Here is a 19,709-nt window from a genome sequence, read left to right as displayed (position 1 = left end):
TGACAAACACAACCAGCGCTGCATCTGTGAGTTTTACTGCTGCGTTCAGCCGGTCACAGAGCTGCACCTCCTAAATACAGTTATGGAAGAAAGTATAAACATTAAAAAATGCAAAAGTATTTGAAATTAATCTTCCTGGTTTCTTTGCTTTAATAGAATCTTTTCTATTGGTATAACTTTTTAATCAAAGAAAAATAAATCATTTAGTAGAGGAATGAGTCAGAGGAGTCCATGTTCCATCAGCAGGAGGAAGCAGAATGTGTTGATAGAACGGTCCCTATCAGGCATAGAAAGACCTGCTGCTGAACTACGGTCCAGTGATGGTGTCTGGCTCTGAAGGGCCCCATCGAGCCCCCACCCCTCCTTTATAACCAGTCCTTGTAAATTTATGTTAATAAGAACTTCAATTTTGTACCTAAATGTCAATTCACTTCTTTATGTATTAACTCTTTAAATCTAGGCTATAAAATTCACAGTCCACTTAATAGTTCCTCCATGGGAGTTTTAGGCATAAGTCTTTCAGGGGCCTTTTTCACAAAATTATGGGGGCCCAAAACATTTGGTTGGATTTTCTCTTTCCTTCACTCCACATCTTGTAAGACATCTGCCATCTTCTGAGCAGATCTTTCAGTCTTATTATTGTTATTATTATTATTTACACTGCTATTATTATAGTTCTTGTAACGTGTCTTGACACGACTTGTGTTGAGATTTGGCGCTTTATGAACAAATTGCATGGAATCAAAGCCAAGCAACTAGAATTGAATTCCTATGGAATGGATGGCGGGAGAGGAGGGATGAGGAATGTAATGAAGGCACTCAGCAGGTTGTGAACCAGACATGGACGTAGCTCCAGGCTAAGAACACAGATAAAAATCCACAACCTTCTCCAAGCTTACAAAGCTTTGATTGGTTTGAAGTGTTTTGTAGGTTCCTGAAGCAGTCAGTGAGTGCAAAGGTGAGGCCGAGAATTTAACGCAGTGATCCAGACGTCGCTCCCGTAAAGGAACTCAGATTGGATTCTTTATAATCAAGTTTATAAATGTTTCCAGGGATTGAACCATCAATCAACCCATCAAGTTTATTGAGAATGTTTGTTCTTGTTCTGCATCAACTTCCAAACTAGACTGGAGATGACATCATTAGTTCATTAGTTTCCTTGTATAAAATGTTTAACTATCATAACACCAGAATCTTTGATTACATTGATATGATGGAATGATTTGGTTTGAAAATACGTAAAACTGTTTTCTCTCATTGGACGTGATTACGATCAGAGATAATGTATTAGGTGGCATGTAGAGTAGCTCTACTCATCATGACGTCATGATGCTGACAAAAACAATGACTTCCTGGGTGAACCTCACCGTTCGGTCGGGTCTACTAACGGAAACCACATTAAACCTCCAGAGAGAGGAGCCACTGACGGAGACACCGAGTTCTGCTGCGATGCATTTACTAGGGCTACGACGCATCGGCAGAAGCCCCGCCCATGTCTAAATTAATAATCTACGCCTATTGGCTTCCTCTACCTAGCACCCGCCCCCTACATGCTTATTGGCTTTCTCTATTTGTTATCCGCCTTCTTCCTGCCTATTGGCTGTCTCCGTCTGTCATCCGCTCTGAGTTCAGACAAACAAGCCGCGTGAAGCTAAGTGAATGTTAGGCAATTAAACAGGAAATAGATTGATTGTGATACCAAAATAAAAGCATTCAAGTGCATCTTTATTAGCCTTTTCATTGTCTTTCTTTAAACCTTCAAGATACAACTTCCAGAAATAAACAAGAAAGTGTTGATTTAGTGATTGCTCTCACTTTTAATTTATTTGGTGCTGCACATAAGTGCATTGATTATATAAAGAGACTCATGTATTGATATACTGAACCACAGCCAGGGGGGCAGTGGGTAAATGGTAGAGCAGGGGGCAGAGCGGGTCGTCCAATGTTCTGAGATTGGCGGTTCAATTCCTGCTCCTCTAAACAGTGAGAGGTGTCAGCTCACGTGTGAAGCACTGCTGAGGCGCCCATGAGCAAGACGCTGCCCCCCCTATGAGTTGCTCATTAGGGTGCACCAAGCAGGAGCTGACTGCCACCCTACCTCCCGCTGCATGCGTACAGGCCTCTTGTGTGTGCTAGTGTGTTCAGGGCCTGTACACACTAACTAAGAAATATGCATGACTAGCTAGAGTTTGCCACTAGATTCCCTTCCGGGATTAATTCAGTAAATAAAATGAAAAATAAATTTAAAAAATACTAAAATAGTTTAAGACAGATGTTTGCCTTAAAAACAAATACGCTATGGTATAGAATTCTGCTTCAGCAATTACTGTACTTCAATCCCATATTTTACATATCTGTGATGGAATTCTCCTGAGTCCCAAAATAAATCTGAAAATGCATGAAGTTCTGATACATTTACAGTGCAGTGGCAGGATTATTACAGTTCAATTGTGTGTCTCAAATCCAAAACATGGTCTGATTCATATACCGGTATAAATTCTTGAAGACAAAACATCTTCAAGAACTTTCTTAAAGTCCAGTTGATTGACTTAGACAACTTTGGATAACCATGGCCTGGATAACTGAGAACCTACACAGACACCTGTACAAATACACACAGTAACCTGCGATATTAACTCAACATCTCAAATAAACATGGAGGTAAACTGACTATTCCTGATTTATTGACCTCCTGGACATCCAAATTGGAAATGGGTCACCACTGCAGGAGTGAGAAAGGGGATATGTGCTTCGTATGCTCTCTGTCTGACATTTTTAGTTTCCAGAGCGCAACTCAAAAACAGTTGTGTGTACTGGGTTTGTCAGGGATGAGGGTTTGTGGCACCTGTCTTTTATTTTGGCAGGTATGAGCGGATGTTCTCTCGTGGTGTTCTTGCCTGCTTTCCAGTGGAAGTCGGACAGCTTTACAGCCTGAACTCGACAACAAGCCCTCTTAGACTGGCCCATCTCAGTCAGTTGTTCTTTTCATTTTGTTCTCCCTCTTTTTCTTTTTTTGGGGGGAATCCTGGACTTCTTTCTCCGCTCTGGCTGCAGTCACAGTGGGAGTGGGTGTGTCGATGCGGGAGTCTCGTCGCTGCTTGTGCGCACTCTGAAAAAGAGGAAAAAGTTGATGATGAGTTTAGTGTGAGAGCAGCCCGCCTCCGAGCAGGCGAACAGTCCGGGAATGGCAGTCTGGACCAGGGCGGACAAAAACGGCCAGCTGGACCTCCTGCTCCGGGACCGCTGGATCCGAGTGGCCGCCGAACTCACCCGAGAGACGCTGGCTCTGACGGCCGAGGCGGAGGTACCCGGACCGGGCGGCAATCACTGGGACTACAACTCCTCGGCGGGCCTGCGGAATGGCATGTCGAACGGAAACGAGCCGGGAGCGGGTCCGGGGAACCCCGGCCGCGGTCAAGACCAGCTCCACAGCCAGAACCACGGGGGTCGGGGGCGCAGCAGCAGCCCGGGGCGCGGAGGCGCCAGCCGCGGTCAATACGACGGGAATTACGGTTTAAACAGCCCCGGGAAGTACCCGAATAACGGCACAAACTCTGACTTTGGAAGCCCCGGCTCCAGCTACGGAAGTCCCGGGTCCAGCTTCGGGTCCAGACAAGGCGACTATCCCGTCAGCCTGGACGGCTCCTCGGAGGCTGTGCGTAAAGTCCGAGTTGTCAAACAGGAGTCCGGCGGGCTGGGGATCAGCATCAAGGGGGGGAGGGAGAACCGGATGCCCATCCTCATCTCCAAGATCTTCCCGGGGCTCGCCGCCGACCAGAGCCGGGCTCTCCGGGTGGGCGACGCGATCCTGTCGGTGAACGGCAACGACCTCCGGGAGGCGACGCACGACCTGGCGGTCCAGGCGCTGAAGAAGGCGGGCAAAGAGGTGACGCTGGAGGGTAAGTTGGTCCAGGCGAGAGCGAGGACGGGTAAAGGCCGAGATTAGTGTCATGCAGACTGGCCGCACAACTTCCACGACCCGCCGGCGGTGGTGTTCATACACGTCAGCACGACTCGTGGAGTGGAATCTCACACCTGGCGTTCAGAAGTGTTGATCCGAGCAGGTAAGTCACGGAACAGGTCCACCACCAGTTGCTCTGTCGTCAGTGGTGTCTGTGGTCCACCTTTAACTCACCAGGACGCTCCTGTTGGCCACCAGTGTCCACCCAGATCCACACATGTGTGGTGTTATCCTCTGGAGACACCACACATGTTTCAGGTTTTAACTTTCACCAAATAATCATTTCAATAACACGTTATAACAGATCCAGTGGTGTACATATAGAGGCTCTAGGGAGAGGATTTAAATAACATCAACAGAACAGAAAGCCTTTGATTACTGTAAACAGGAAAGTAACCACAGTTTTGGTCACAGTCAGAGTTAAAGACATTTTACGAGCTTTGTGTATTTGAGCGGTTTGCAGAAGGTGAAAGGTCACAGAAGAAGAAGAGAGTCGACTGTTTCTTCGTCGATCATGCCGGGGGGAGAAAGGAAATAAATATGTGAATGATCTGTGATGTCCTCACAGAAGTGGGTTCAAGTACAGCTGCATAAATGGTTATAACAACTGTGGAAGATTCCTATTCTAGAAAGGATGGAGAATCCATTCGTTGTGTGGATAACTGTACGGGAAAAAATTGTCTGTGTCCGTTTGGCCATGAAATGTCCCTTCACTGTCTCTAAGGGATGGAATATACACCTGAGACCCAGCGGGACGCAAACGTGATGCCTGTTTGTAAGACAGTAAACTCATTTGAGTTGTTGTAATCATGTCTATAATGATAAAGAAGTTGCTCCTGTTTCCAGAGTCTTCATCAAACCAGTGTCTCAAACGAACCTTTGCCATCTACCTGATAGAGTCTCGCTACCTGCAGTAAATACGTGGAAATCTGCAGCTTCTTAAATCCACTTTAAGAATTTAAATATCTTCCCTTATAATGGTGAGGTTTGGGCTGCAACCAAGAACTTTTCTCAACTATTAGAATTTTACAGGCATTTCATTAATGAAGGAAATAATCAGCAGATAACTGGAAGTGCTGAGGAGAAATAAAAAGTCCCTGTTCAAGCAATGATTTACATTCTTCACACACATGTGTGTGTGAAACACTGCTCTCTTACTTTTCATGGATAAATGATACCGACAGAAGCGCTGAGACAAGATAACCATGGCAACAATGGCTATGAAGGTCAAAGCCACTCAAAGAAGTGCAATGCAGTTACTAGCAGTCATCCATTGTGTGTCTCCACGCTGGTGTTAATTTAGTCAGCTATCTTTTAATCTGGTCTCAATCCTGTGTCAAATGCCCTTATTCCATTGTGTCACAATGAGACGACAGTGTGATGTCATTAGGTTTTAGTTGATGAAATGTCTGGACTTTTTAGTAGAAGCCTTTGTCACGTCAGAACCAGTATTTGTTGTCTTATGTCACTTATTTCAGAGTTTTCTGGTCACTATTGATGAAAAGCAGGTTGGATTATGAAGAATGCGGCTTTGCATCTGGTGTAATGATGTCATTGTCAGGAACACATCCACACAGAACATGTTCTGTTTTGCATATTTACTTTGAACCACAAGTCGGGCTTTGGTCCCATTCAGTTTTAGAATAGGTCGGGAGCTCGCTTTGGCCCCAAGACCTCTAATCATTGGCTTTGCCAGATAGAACTGAGACTGTGCAGCTATCCTGAGGGAAACTTCAGAGGGAGGCAGCTCCTAGATGGTTCCATTCATTGTTGGCCCCTGTTCGCAGGTCGGACCGCTGATGTGTATGTCAGGATCCCTGCCGTCGCCTCTTTGAACTGCTTTCTTTGGTGTTATGGTACATTTACTTCATGTTTCAGTCTCAGCAAGCAAAGCAAATCTTTGCTAACACTCAAAGCAATATGATCTAAGCTGGTAAAGGTATGGACTCAGTGTGTGGCCAAAAACACCCCATAAAGTGCAAAACACCATTTGGTAATGCGGTAGAGTCTACTGAAAGGTTGTGCGTTGGGTTCTCCTCAATTGGTCACACATTCTGCTGGAGTTCGGATTGAAGACTAACCATATATCCAAAAGGTCTACTGAACAACACATATAGGAGGAACGACTTCCCATAACAGGACATGTATATGCATGAAGGTTGCATGCTTCATACTGGCTCCGTGTGAAAGGGAACTGAGCTCCATGGAGATGAGTTCAGATCCTGAACGGCGCTGATGTCGAGTTGTTTGATCTTTAGGAAAGTGGAAAATAGTGAATTGCAGGGAGAGAGGCCACAGAGCCTCTGGGCTTTGGAAAATTTAGGCCACAAACAGCTAAATGCAGTGTTTAATGGTTTGGAATGAACGCCGGATGAATACTAAAGAGGACGGATTGTCGGAAGTACCGGTAATCGATGTGTGACACATTTCAAGTCAAATCAAGTTACAATGAGGCCAAAGGAAGAGGAAAGAACCCCAAGGTAAAAGACGTCACTGCCGATCCAATCAAATAGAAAAATAGAGTGGTATCAACATGTCTTCTCTAACCCTCTGCCATCACACGACTGTACTGTTTCAATCGCTCTGCTGGTCGTTGGCGAGCTCTAGAGAAGATATGCAAACGCTAGAGGGTTTCCAGAAGGTCTCCGGTGGAATCTGGCCGGTTTTGATGGTCCCTCAGGACCAGGATGTGCTGCCTCCTGCGCCACCACCATCCAGAAGAATGTGTCAGCTGCCTGTCACTGTTTGTCGGGCTGATGTCCACCGGCTGCGTTGTTTGAGAACTGTCTCTTCCTCCTCCCCACTGCTCTGAGGGGGAGACGGCAGACGGACGGAACGAAGCTTCCTGACCTCCATGTCGTGTAAACAATACATAAACCCCCAGATCTTCTCACAATTAGCTCAGGTGGCCAGCATTCCTGACCTCCCGTCGCATGTGCTTATTTAGGGCGAAGGTCAGCCGTGGATGGTTCCTGCTTTCTCTCATGGAAGGAGGAGAAACATCTGTGAAGGTCATGGATGGATTTTCTTTCCTACAAAACTAGAAATATTTGTCTGTAACTGTGATCTAAGGTTGACATTTACTACTTTAGCAAACAGATCTTGTTTTCTCAGGTATTATTAAAGCAGGAAGTCATGATCTTATTTGGAGGGAGGGTTGGTCTTGGATCCAACCACAATAGAACTTCATGAATTCCGGATGGATCCAGGGCTTTTGTTATAATGTGTTTTAACATTGAATTGACATAAATGTTTTTCGTTGAACACGGTTCCACCATACTTACTGCTCAACCCCCTTTCAGCACTTAGTTTCACACTTTTAATTTAGCCAAATTAGCTTCTTCTGGTAGATGGAAATGGTTTTCAAATGGATTAAAAGAGATTGAAATCTACTGAAATAAACCAGTAATATTTAACAGGAGTCAGATCTTTCGGTGAAAAAATTGGTTCTCTTGTGTGGAATGTCCGTATCCCATACATGACACGCCGCTGGTTAATCCCCCACTCTTCGCCAGCTGACTGGTAATATCCCATATGTCCTAATGATTAGTGAGAGCTTGTCACAGCAATCTCTTGTCTTATTGGGTTAGCCTGTCCATCAGTGGAAGGAGACGCAGGATGAACCCTTTGTCTGTGTAATTGGAGGATAAAAACAGCACATCACAGACACAGAGGCCATTGATGGAATGGGAACAGCCGTGACGAGGAACTACTCTCTTCTTTTGTTCGAGGCCCGACCTAGCCAACCGTCCATTCACTGTGTCGCACGTCGGCCTTGCCGGTTTCTACAGCCTGTTGGAGATCTCTGCATCTTTGTATGAAGTCTGAGGCGCTTGTGTCTCTGGCTGCCAAAGAAACTGAACGGACCTTCAGGAAAGGATGGAAACTTATGCGCCCAGCACTTTGTTAGATGTGTTGGATAAACTCAGAACAGTAGTACCTTGAGATACGACTTCGACAGACAACTTAATTGAGACACAAATTGTGGCTTTGTACTTATTTTTGTTTGGCATACAAGCAAAATCTGAGATAATATTCGTGCTTCAGGACACCACTGCTTGTTGGTGGATGGATACAACATCAGCTGAGGCCTGATCTCGTTCTTTACCACGTGTTGGCGGATGGATACAACATGAGCTGAGACCGGATCTCGTTCCTGAAGTAAAAACGTAGCTTGTGTGTTCTTGTGACTTTTACGTTTCATCTCATACTCTATCATTGTTTATGTAATTTATAAATAATTAATTATGCACAGGTAAAGTCTGCTTTTTTATTGGTTGATCAAAAATACGTGTTTTTTTTATAATTTAGAGGTTTGGAATTTTTTACAAGGCTAGAACAGAATAAAATGATTTTAATTATTTTAAATGAGGAAAATTTGTTTGATTTATGAGCTCAGTCACAGGACAGATTAAACTCGTATCTCAAGGTACTACTGTATTTGCGTGGCTTCATACCACACTGCGTAATCTGTTCGTGTTAAGGTTGACTAGCTGACACTTCAGTGATGAACCAATCCTCTTATATACCCCTGCTTGTTGCCGCTGGAGAGCCAAGAATCTACTGACACCAAATCAGAGCTACAAGCAGAATGAATCTTGGCTTCGGTGTCCAGACGTTCCACTCCAAAGGAAGTTTACTATTGCTCTATGCTAATGCGTGTCCACTTATAAGCAGACAAAACAAATCATTCATTCTACATGAGGCTGAACAGAAACATGTCTGGTTGTTAATGTTACTGTGGTGTGTTGTCCTGCTGCTCTGTGAGATGCTTCGTGCTAAGGCCCTGTTGTTAGAAAAGCCACGCAAAAGTCCAGCCAGCTGGGAACTGTGGGGACACATACGTTGTCTCTAAGTGGAGACTAAGGAAGCCACCCCAAAATGTAGCGCTGCGACCTTTTGAAGGAATGACGTATGTGATGTGGAACCAGTCCTCATAGAGGAGTGGAGAAAGTCTGGCTTAGCTAAAATTAAATTAATTAAAACTTTAACTCTATAGGTGGAAATGAACAGAATCACTGTCTTATTTAACATAGAAGAAGAACCACAATAACTCAAACACATAGAACCCCTATATATATAAACACATGTATAAACGTAATTGAGCTGTATTTTTTTAATCATTTAATTGTAAATACTGCATTTGTTGATTAATTCATTAATGAATGTACAGATTATCAGATACCATAACCCAGCCCTACTTTACCACGGTGGAAAACAACCAGATTTCCCTCCCGCTGGGACCCACTGAGGATAAACCAGCACCAATCTGTGCCCTCGCTGCCAAAGTGATGGGTTCGACATTTGTAATCTGTAACAGTCACTACGCTACAGACTGATGAACGTGATTATTTTTGTCTGTAATCTGCTTTATCCTTTGTAGAAAGTTGCCTCACATATTGCAACACACTCTGTACTCTGTCTACACTGACCTGTAGAAAACTGGCTTATGACATTTTTATAAATCTTACATTATGAAGATAGAGCAGATAAACACACACGTGTTTACATCTCAAAGGCATGACTTTGGTTCTAATTCAGGTCATTGTAGAGGTGTGCCTCTGTTTGACGAACCCATGGAATGATTTTTGTCTTTGTCAGAAGAAAGATGGTTTGTCCATAATGCGTGACTTCACTGGCTTTCAGTCTTGTGTTTTAAGGTTTTTACGCTCATTTTGTCATTTATGTGTCAAAATCGTCACTACTATTGGTTTATGTTTAGTCCAATTAAGCTGACTCTGAAGTTCCATGTGAAATTGAAGTTGGACATGATTCATTGGGTCACTGAATATTTTGCATTTCAAAATGTGGTCAGCATCCTCTTATAGGACTACCACCATTTTATATAGCATTACTGAATGCAGCATAATGTAGCATGGTAGATCCCCTGATCAGGCAGGCTGGGAAGTGAGAGGCATTATGTTCCTGAAGCAGACGGCGATGCTACACGTCGTGATCAGGCAGCAGTGGATCCCAGATGGAGGACGTTTTAATGGGAAAGAAATTAAACACAATTCAAAGTGTTTTTGTATGAATCCGTTTATTAGATACCCCAGAACTTTATGCATGTTCATCATAAAGCAGCCCCACAATGCGCTGTCAATGCAAGTACAGGCAAACCTCGGTTTCCAACCACAATTCGTTCCGGACGGCTGTTCGAATACCCATTTGTTCGAATTCCCAATTTTTCCCATTATAAATAATGTAAATGGTCTTAATCCGTTCCAAGACGCTAGAAAACTACCTTTTTTCAACATAATATGTTATCTCATAATGTCATTTATATATGAAATTGTATAGTAATGAAACATATCAAAGAAATGTAAAAGAAAGAAGCAAACACGAGAAAAAAAAGAAAGAAAGAAAAAAAAACATCAACGCAATCAGGTTAGCCTAAAGTACGAGTTACCGTCATCTTTTGGACAGAAGTTTATGGTACCATAACTCGTACCACAGGCAATGGAACGCAAATAAAGTGAAAAATTATTGAATGCAGTAAACTAAAATAAAAAGCACATTACCGTCACATTTTCTCTCGACTTTTTCTCGCCCTTATCGCACTTGGCGGCGAGAAATAATAAAAATAATACTAATGGATTAGATTTATATAGCGCTTTTCTGGACACTGAAAGACGTTTTACATTGGATCCATTATTCAGTCACTCCCCATTCATACTTGGTGATGGTAGACTACGTGTGTAGCCACAGCTTCCCTGGAGCAGACTGACCAAGGCGTGGCTGCCAATCTGCGCCTACGGCTCAACCTACCACCAGCAGAACTATCACACACATTCACACACCAGCGAGTGCCCCACTGGAGGCAAGTAGGGTAAAGTGTCTTGCCCAAGGACACAACGACAAATGACTCGGCGGGAGTGGGACAAATGACTCGGCGGGAGCAATACCACCGAGCCCCAAAAAGGCGTTTGTTTCACGTTCGACTTCCAAATTTTGTTCGACTTCTAAGACAAAAAAATTCTGAATTTTTAGGTCAAATTCCGATTTGTTCGATGTCTAAAGCGTTCGAAAACCAAGGTTTGTTTGTAGGGTGTACCCCGCCTTTAGCCCATAGCCAACTGGGATAGACTCCAGCAACAACCATGACCCACGAAATGGAAAAGCAGCTGAAGGCAAGACGATTGCAGTCGTCTCATCTTCCAAGAAATGGATGGATGGATGGATGGATGGTATACTGTGCTATAATACAAGATTAAATGTTCTTTAAAACCAGTTTTCCTTCAGAAATATAAAAGTAATGCTGTTAACAAATATATTTGTTCACTGAAAACAGAAGAGTACTCATGAGATTTCATTAAACCTTTATATTGGATCAGCCAGATTATGACAAGACAACATCAGGAGGTAACAAGAATACAGAAAAGAGAAATCGATTCCTCCTCAGGTAGCCTCAAAATTCTCCAATTTTACCAACATTTTTCAAAAGCTTGACATCATGCCTGCAGTTTTCTGTGTCTGTAGGTTCTTGCTCATCCAGGTCCTGGTACCCCAAAGTTGTTTAGCCTGGAGGAGCTTTTAGACCCCAGCAGTGAACAAACTGTAGTATCTAACACTGACCAGTCAGAATTCCCTCCTCAGAGTCTCAGTGGTTCCTGTCACTGGACTTTTCTGAACTGAATCTGTCTTTCATTCAGACAAAGCTTTTTATTCATTTAGCACTAATGCATTGGATAGCTGAACATCTCGGTACTTTGTGGAGGCCTGTAGATGCCTGATTGGTATCTTCCTCACTTTGCAGTCATTCTTTTTGCACCAGCCGGCATGAGACAGGTTCTATCATTACCGCTGTCGTTCTCACAGCGGTAATGACCTGATGTCATTCCTAACATAGCTCCACCTGCTGTGGGGGTGTGGGTGGCCTGTACATGCTAATATTCCCAAAACCAAGGTAGGGAAAGCTATTGATTTTCTGTCAACAGTGTCATAGCATTAATAACATAATAATAGTAATAGTCTGTTTGACTGAAGATATGCTGTTAAAATGAATGATGGCTGAATTCCATTCAGCTGCTTCACTTCCAGCACCAGGATGTAATCGATCTGAATTCCAAGCCTTTCAGTGTGACATTTGTTTGAATGTGGGGATAAAGACTCGTTTTCGGACCGTCTCCCCTGAAAGCCGTTCATTTCACAGTGGATGTGAGTGACTGAATGCAGACGACCTGATGTGACGCTGGAAAAGTTTTGGAGGAGTTTGTTTCTAAAGCTGTTCGACCATCTGGAAAGTACTGGTGACAAAGTCGGGCCCCTTCAGGGGCCTGGTATTGTTTGAACTCACTCATACTTACTTCCTGTGACTGGATCCACACTGTAAACCTTAGATGTTGGTTTACATCCGTACAACACTCGTCTGCATTAATGTCATGAAGTCACACGCTGAGAGGCCTGAAAGCTGTTCATTCATCTAGTTCTCTGCCCTTGGACACAATATTTGTTGTTCTCCATCAAAGTGTGTACACCTTGCATACCATTATCCTGTCCCGGTGTTAATTTTTGATTAGGGGCAGCTATTGTTTAGGAGCAGTCATCCACTTATTGAAAGGTCGCTGGTTCGATCCCCACCCCCGCAGCCGACATCATCAATATCTGAGTGATGCTGTTAATGCTTATTGATGCTCTGGATTGTGATGTAAAGGCTTGGATCGGTCGGTCAGACTAGAAAGGTGTGTGTACACACACACACACACACGAACAGTTGTGTTGCACTCTTTTATTATCATTGAATACAGGATAAATACTGCAGATCAAACACAGTTTACTGACAAAGCTGTACCTGTGTCGTGTTGTAATTTGACCAGAATGCAGTAGTTAACTGTAATTATGATTTGACTTTCGTGGGGGCAGAAAGTCAATGGGGGGCAGGTTCCAAATAGATTACAGGGCAAACACTATAATGAAAAGGTATCAAGCAGAAAATAACATTTGTGAGAATGATAAAATAAGACGTGTAAGCTTGCAGGAGAAATGCTGTTGTGAATGTTCAGTGTGTGTTCAGTGTGTGTCCGTGTATGTGCCGGAGCCAAAGGACCCCCATATCCCCCAACTCTGTTGTGTCCTCACACACTGTTCTCATTAGGTTCTGGCAGAAGTAGCCTTTCAGCGAGGGGGTACAAGGGAAAGACAAAAAGATGAAGACAGAGGCAGAGAGGTGGGACCATTATGGAAGGTGGGAACAGAGGAAGAGGAGGGATGAAGGAGGGAAGGGTGAGGGGTACAGGAGGGAGGTGAGAGACAGTCAACTGCAGACAGGAAGGAGTAGAGAAGAGAAAGGCTGAGAGAAAGAAAGGGAGTAGGAGAGGAGGAAGGGGAGTAGGAGAGGAATGAGGGAGCAGCAGGCCAAACCACCGGGGAATGTCTGGGCAGTTTGGGGGAAAAATACAGATGCTGGGGTTTGACTGGCTGACTCACTGCTCTGTAAGCTATTATTTCATTACTCTGTCCATTCCAAAAGACGGTTGCTGATTTCAGAGTATGTAGAGAGAAAGAAGAGGCAGGCGGGTAGTTTTACGGGTAACCTCACACCACAACAAGCACCACAATCAAATATGTGTTGAGTCAGAAGCTTCTCCTGTTCTACATTTTAGCTCCTATTTCTTATTATCGTTCAACAGAGTAAGAAAAAAACGAGGCAGCCGAGCTGCCCTCATGTGGTGTTGGAGGGACTCCCCTCATACACATTAATGCATACACACATGTATGGCTTTGTGAGCATACGCACACAATGAGGTGCTATTCTACTGTGTGCAGACCTAATTAGAGAAAGTAGAACTGAGTGACGTTCTGAAAAGAACTCGTCAGTACATTCAATAGCACCAAGGGCAGATGTGAAGATCAGAAAGCTCTGGATGTGTCTAATGATGGAGCAAACATTTGATCTGGCAGAGATGTACTGGATTTGTCAGGACACAGTGGGAATATGTAATATAGAAAATATGGAATAGAAACACCACCACATCTTCAAATGTGATGGTGAAGATGTGATGGTGTTTCATGTTTTCCCACAATAGATTTTGGGGAATATGGCCATGGCTTTATTATGTTGGTTATTGGGTTATTGGTTGTGTGTCAAAGTTGTGTAGAGCACTGACTTGTAATCGCCTGGCCAGGAGGTGACACGCTGACCTTTGGCTCTTTCCTTGTGGCCGTTCACTAAGACCAGCAAAGAGTAGGAGGACGGGTCACTATTAGATTGTGGTGCTTTTCTTAATGAAGGGTTGGAACAAGTTGAGGAAAGTTTTCAGAAGCAATGTTTCTCCGATCCAGGTAAGTTCCTGTCTCTAGAGATGGGGTTTAAGTCTCTTGAGGTCTTGTTCATTAATGACAAGAATGACACCACTAACAGAGAATACATTACTGTTAGAATGAAACTCCTAAGCATGTAAAAAGAACAAAAAACTAATGTGACAATGTTACAGGGATAAAGCTGATACATATTATATTCACATTTATTATTATATTTAGAAAAAACAGTTTTTATGCTGGTGGTATGGTTTTATTTTGTTGGATTTATCTGTCACACATTGAAGGCTGGTCCATGAAAATATTGTCTGATGTTAAACCGGTATGTGGAGCAAAAAAGGGAATTGCTGTGTTAAGTATAGCGTTTTAAGGCGTGTGAAGACTAACCAACTCATGAAACTAATAATCTGTTGGTCTGTTACAGGGCTATATCGCACAGCAATGCTTTAAACTTAGAGGAGACAAAAATGGATTTAATTTGACATATATGATGGAACAACACCTGACAAAATCTATTTTAGCCATTTATATGAATGTAATTTGTCATGCCGAATTTGTTTTCAGGTCACAACTTCCCCCACTGTGTCCATCACTGTCACTGCGCTGCCTGTGTGGCACCTTTCTTTTTAATAAAGATCGGGTTGTAATGAGTGTCTATAAGTGAACCTTCATGTCTGCATGTCATTAACCAATCAAACAGGAACAGTAGCAGAGTGACCTGCTTCACACCAAGAATAGTTCCAGCAGTGCGTCAGTGCACAGTCCTCACTAGATGTTGACGCTAGTACATACACTATACAAGGAAACAGTTAATAGATAGAAGTTGTCAAGAATGCTGAAACAAATGCATTGCTATATCTTTAAAGCAAAATAAAATGTATTAAAAAAATACAATCACGTAACCCAGATGCCAACATTATTTTGTATTGGTATAAAACAAGTGTTGATTATTGTTTTTATTACTGTATTGAAAAGTCAAAATTTTCCTATAGGTTTCATAAAACTATTCTATTTACTCATAGAATGTGCATGGCTGTCTCACCATCAATACAATCTCATATTATTAGCATCAGCTACCTGATATAACTTTTAAAAATGTTATAAATTGAAAATGACAACTGTAACAGATTTTTTTATGTGGCAGTACAACATCGGGAGTTACCTTTACTGTTGTTCAAACCATTTGGGCTGTAGTTAAAGTATGTTGAAGCTGTGTAGAGATCCTTTAATGTGAACTCAGAAGCAAAATGTTTTCTCTTTCAGAAGTTTCATTTCTGACTGCAGTGGAGTTTCAGATTAGCGTGTTAAAATCTGTACCATCAGCTCTGTGGAGAGTTAACTTTGCGATTGCGGAGTCCCACAGGGCTCCGGTCTAGGTCTCTTTTTATCTTTTCATTAGATTGCTAATACAGTATCGCTGCTATGTTGATAACGCTGAATTTAACATTTCTCTCAATATAATCACTCTGGTTCTGCGTTGACTGGTTTTGATTATCTTCCTGACATCTGTCTTGGGCTTGTACCCACTATGTTTGACTCCAGTCTCTCTCTTCTTGGAAAATTTCATCCTCTAAAGTGTTCAGTACCAAAAATGACCAGAGTGCTGACAGGACCACAGTACAGTGAAGCTCTCTGAGCTGTTCATCGAGTATTTTAAGATATATAAACATGTGCAACCACAGAGAGGCCTGTTTCTGCAGATGGAAAATATCTCAGCTGAACATCTCTGTGCCACATCTGATTATTAGGCTGAAGTGAGGCCTTGCAATGGAGACGTCCTCTTCCACATAGCCATCAGACATAAACACGGGCATTCAGGATTGCTCTCTCTCTCCTACTCGGTCCAAACACTTACGCTTGCAGAAATGATGGCAGTCCTTGTTGGTGTGGGTGAAGCTCCATGACTTGGCTTGTTGCCTCAGTGTTACAAACGACCCAGCCCTACTATACATAGCATCATGTACTCACAAGCATGCAGGGACTCGTGCAGGTTCCTCTGCATCTACGGCTCTGTTAAATCCTCTAAGTGTCTCTTATTGAGCTACTCTGCTTTACTTTCTCTTCCTCTCATGCATACACTCAAGCACACACACACACACACACACACACACACACACACACACACACACACACACACACACACACATACACACACACGTTCACTGACCTAATATCTACATTCAAGAATGACCTCACCACTTGAGTCTCGTCTCAGGTTTCATGCAGGCCCACCAGTCTAACACACACATACCTAGACACTCCTTCATTTCTCATACTCACACACACACACACACACACACACACACACACACACACACACACACACACACACACACACACACACACACACACACACACTCACACACAGCAGAGCGTGTTAGAGGAAATGCTGACCAGATAAAGTGGCTTTGTGCAGGCAGGATAAAAGTGTGCTAGAGCAAGCAAAGGCACGTGACTGAGTTCCAATCAGAATGGGAGGTGTACGAGGCCATGTAACCAAATTTGGAAAGTGAATCCAACACATGGGTTCAAAAGACATTCTTCGACAAACAGCCGACTGGCTGCACCCACAGCTGTAAGGCCAAGGAATCTCGTGATCATTTCTCACAGGGGACCACTGAGTCCTTTGAAAACATGCTGGATGATAGAGGGAAGTCTATGTTTTCCAAGTTCTGTTCCATAATATGATCAAGAGTTCTTCATTTGATGAAGTTCCAGTGTGGATCATTAGGTTTGATTAAAATGAAGCTGGGCAAGCACTGAAAAAGTCTATTTTCTAGCCCACATGTATTTACAAGCTGATGGTGGAGAGAATAAAACCGCAGCTTTCTCTTGCAACATGTACCCTTCCTAACCCTACCAGGACCCTGAATGTCTGTTCAAAAGTAGAAGAAAAAGAGAGAGTGTTTCCTTCAGACTTGGTTTATGGCTAACCACAGCTTATATCCTGAGAGACTGACTGTTATTGGCTGGATTTCCACAGATGGTCAAACTATTAACACCATTTTCTCGAGATCCGTAGATTTTCAACATCTGTCTTGCTTTTACAAGGACTGTATCACAGTTTACTCTGAAGTGCTGCTGACTGTTCTAATAGATTTGGTGCTCAGTAGAAACCTGCCGCACTAAGTTTTTAATTTGTAATCTGAAAAAAATGAAAGTTAAAATTTATTAATTGTAAAAATTTTCCTTTTTTAGTCAAAGTGGATTCAGAATGATGAACCAAACTGTGATGGAGTTGAACAAACGCTACAGATCAGCTCTATAAAACAAAACCAGACCTTTTTTACAAATAAAGCACAAAACAAATCTGCTCAACGCAAAAAATTGAGTGGCACCAACCATCTATCCATACATCCATTCATCCATCCATCCATCCATCCATCCATCCATCCATCCATCCATCCATCCATCTATCCAACCAACCAACCAACCAACCAACCAACCATCCATCCAGCCATCCATCTGCTTGTAGACGAGACGCGGGTAATGGTCTCGTTTTCGACTACTTTTCCACCGTGTGGGTCACAGGTGTTGCTCGAGCCTATCCCAGCTGCCTATAGGTGAGAAGCGGGGTACACCCTGACCGCATCGCCAGCGCAACGTGGGGCTACATGAAAGACAAACAACCACTCACACACAATTTGGAGTGATCATTTCACCTAAACCTCATGTTTTTGGAGGTGGGATGATCCGGAGAAAGGAGAAAACAGAAAGGATTTGAACCCAGAACCTTCTTGCTGTGAGGCAACAGCACAACTCACTGCACCTCTGTGGCACCAAATAAATAACTTAATATTTTTTAACAAAATTCAATCTATGTGATAGAAATCTTTGTGAATGGGGATGTTATTGTGTCATCAAACATTGACATTATTCATACAGTTAGAAGTAACAATACAGTAATCCCTTACTGTATTGTTACTTGCAGTCAGTGTTCCAGGACTACCCGCAAAAAATGAAAATCCGCCATATAGCAACCAAATATTTATTTTATTATTTACGTATAATTTAAACATCTATGAACCCTCCCTATACTGATATTAAAATATTTTAGAAGTTGCAGCATGTTTTGGAGAAATTGCAAGCGTTTCATAAAAGAAAAATTCCACTACACTTAGCAAAAGTAAACTTGTAGGAGGAACCGTGAGTCTAGGAACGCAGTGCACATATGGATGCTGACAGCCAATAGCAATGCGTGTACGGTATCACGTGACTACAGCTCATGGGAGGTACTTGCTCCTCGCCTCTTGCTCTCTCCCTTGTCCTCAATGAGATGAAATTTGCATCTCATCGAGGACAATATATTACATATGTATATATAATTTTAAAAATCTGCAATGTAGTCAAACCACATATCTTGAAGTGTGAGTAAGCGAGGGAATACTGTATCATGTTTATCTCTATCTCACAATGGTAAACGATCCCCTTTAAAAATAAAGTCTGTGCCACCGTCATACCACCTTGTGTTGTGGATCACGTAGTGTGATATACTCTCCTGTGTTCTGTCCTCAGTGAAGTACATCCGTGAGGTTTCTCCACTCTTCAAGAAGCCGTCCCTTGTGGCCGACCTGCCGTGGGACGGTATCCGCCCTCAGTCGCCCAGCTATAGTGGGAGCGACGATTCGGGGTCGCCCAAACACAGCAGCTGCTCCTCCTCCAAAGACAGGAAGGTCATAAACCTGAAGATGTGCTTCATCAGCAGGAACCTCACCATGCCAGATCTGGAGAACAGGTACAGGTGGACGCCCCTCTGTGGTGGTGTGTATCGGAGAGAGAAGGAGCAGCTCATGGGAGGACGAGTGTCGTTGAGTGTGTGTGTGTGTTCAGTGTGTGTTGATTAGATAAGAATGTTTGTTCTGTAAGAGATAAGGACCCTGACAACAATAGTCTTTGTGTTGTGTTTGTGGATATTAAGTAGATAAAATAAATCAAATTAAAAATATAAAAATTTGCATTGCTTTTGCGATGACTGCTTTGTAGATTGAGATAATTCATTGTGATCAGGGATGTCTTTTCTTTCCTTCTAATCAATAGTAATCCAGTTGTCATCCTCATCCATCGGTAAAGTTCCTGCTAGGAGTTACTTACTGTATATCGCCATGGAAATGTTACTCATGAATCATTACATTGTGCACACGCAAACAAGAGCAGTGACAGAGTGTTCAAATCTAAAATTTGTTACGCTGTTATTTCTGTTTTCACATGGGATTCATAAAATGATCACACACACATACACAACTTGTGCGGCACCGATCACATTAATTAGAATAAAGTGTCTCTTTCCCATCACTTCTCAGGCCTCACAGTAATAGTTACGCGTGTAAAAAGTCTTGTAAACTACAGTAGTACCTCGAGATAAGAGTTTAATGTGTTCAGTGACTGAATTCGTAAGTCAAACACATTTTCCCCATTTCATTTCAATCCATTCCATCCTTGTAAAAGAGCTCCAAACCCCCTAAATTATGGCGAAAATATATATTTTTATCAA

The 19,709-nt window shown here is 42.8% G+C and overlaps 1 protein-coding gene across 1 annotated transcript in view; it reads left to right on the top strand.

Annotated features, from left to right (window-relative positions):
* The first annotated feature begins 2,985 nt into the window (after positions 1–2,985).
* Positions 2,986–19,709, top strand: part of sntb2 (syntrophin, beta 2) — a 29,448-nt gene continuing 12,724 nt past the window's right edge. The window contains exons 1-2 of the mRNA XM_068312499.1: positions 2,986–3,899; positions 18,734–18,953. Of these exons, the coding sequence (XP_068168600.1) occupies positions 3,185–3,899; positions 18,734–18,953 (935 nt within the window). The 5' untranslated portion in view covers positions 2,986–3,184. The remainder of the gene's footprint in view (positions 3,900–18,733; positions 18,954–19,709) is intronic.

This window comes from Antennarius striatus, chromosome 4 (assembly GCF_040054535.1).
Source record: "Antennarius striatus isolate MH-2024 chromosome 4, ASM4005453v1, whole genome shotgun sequence".
In the NCBI taxonomy this organism is placed as follows: Eukaryota; Metazoa; Chordata; class Actinopteri; order Lophiiformes; family Antennariidae; genus Antennarius; species Antennarius striatus.
This window is presented reverse-complemented; position numbering and strand designations above follow the sequence as displayed.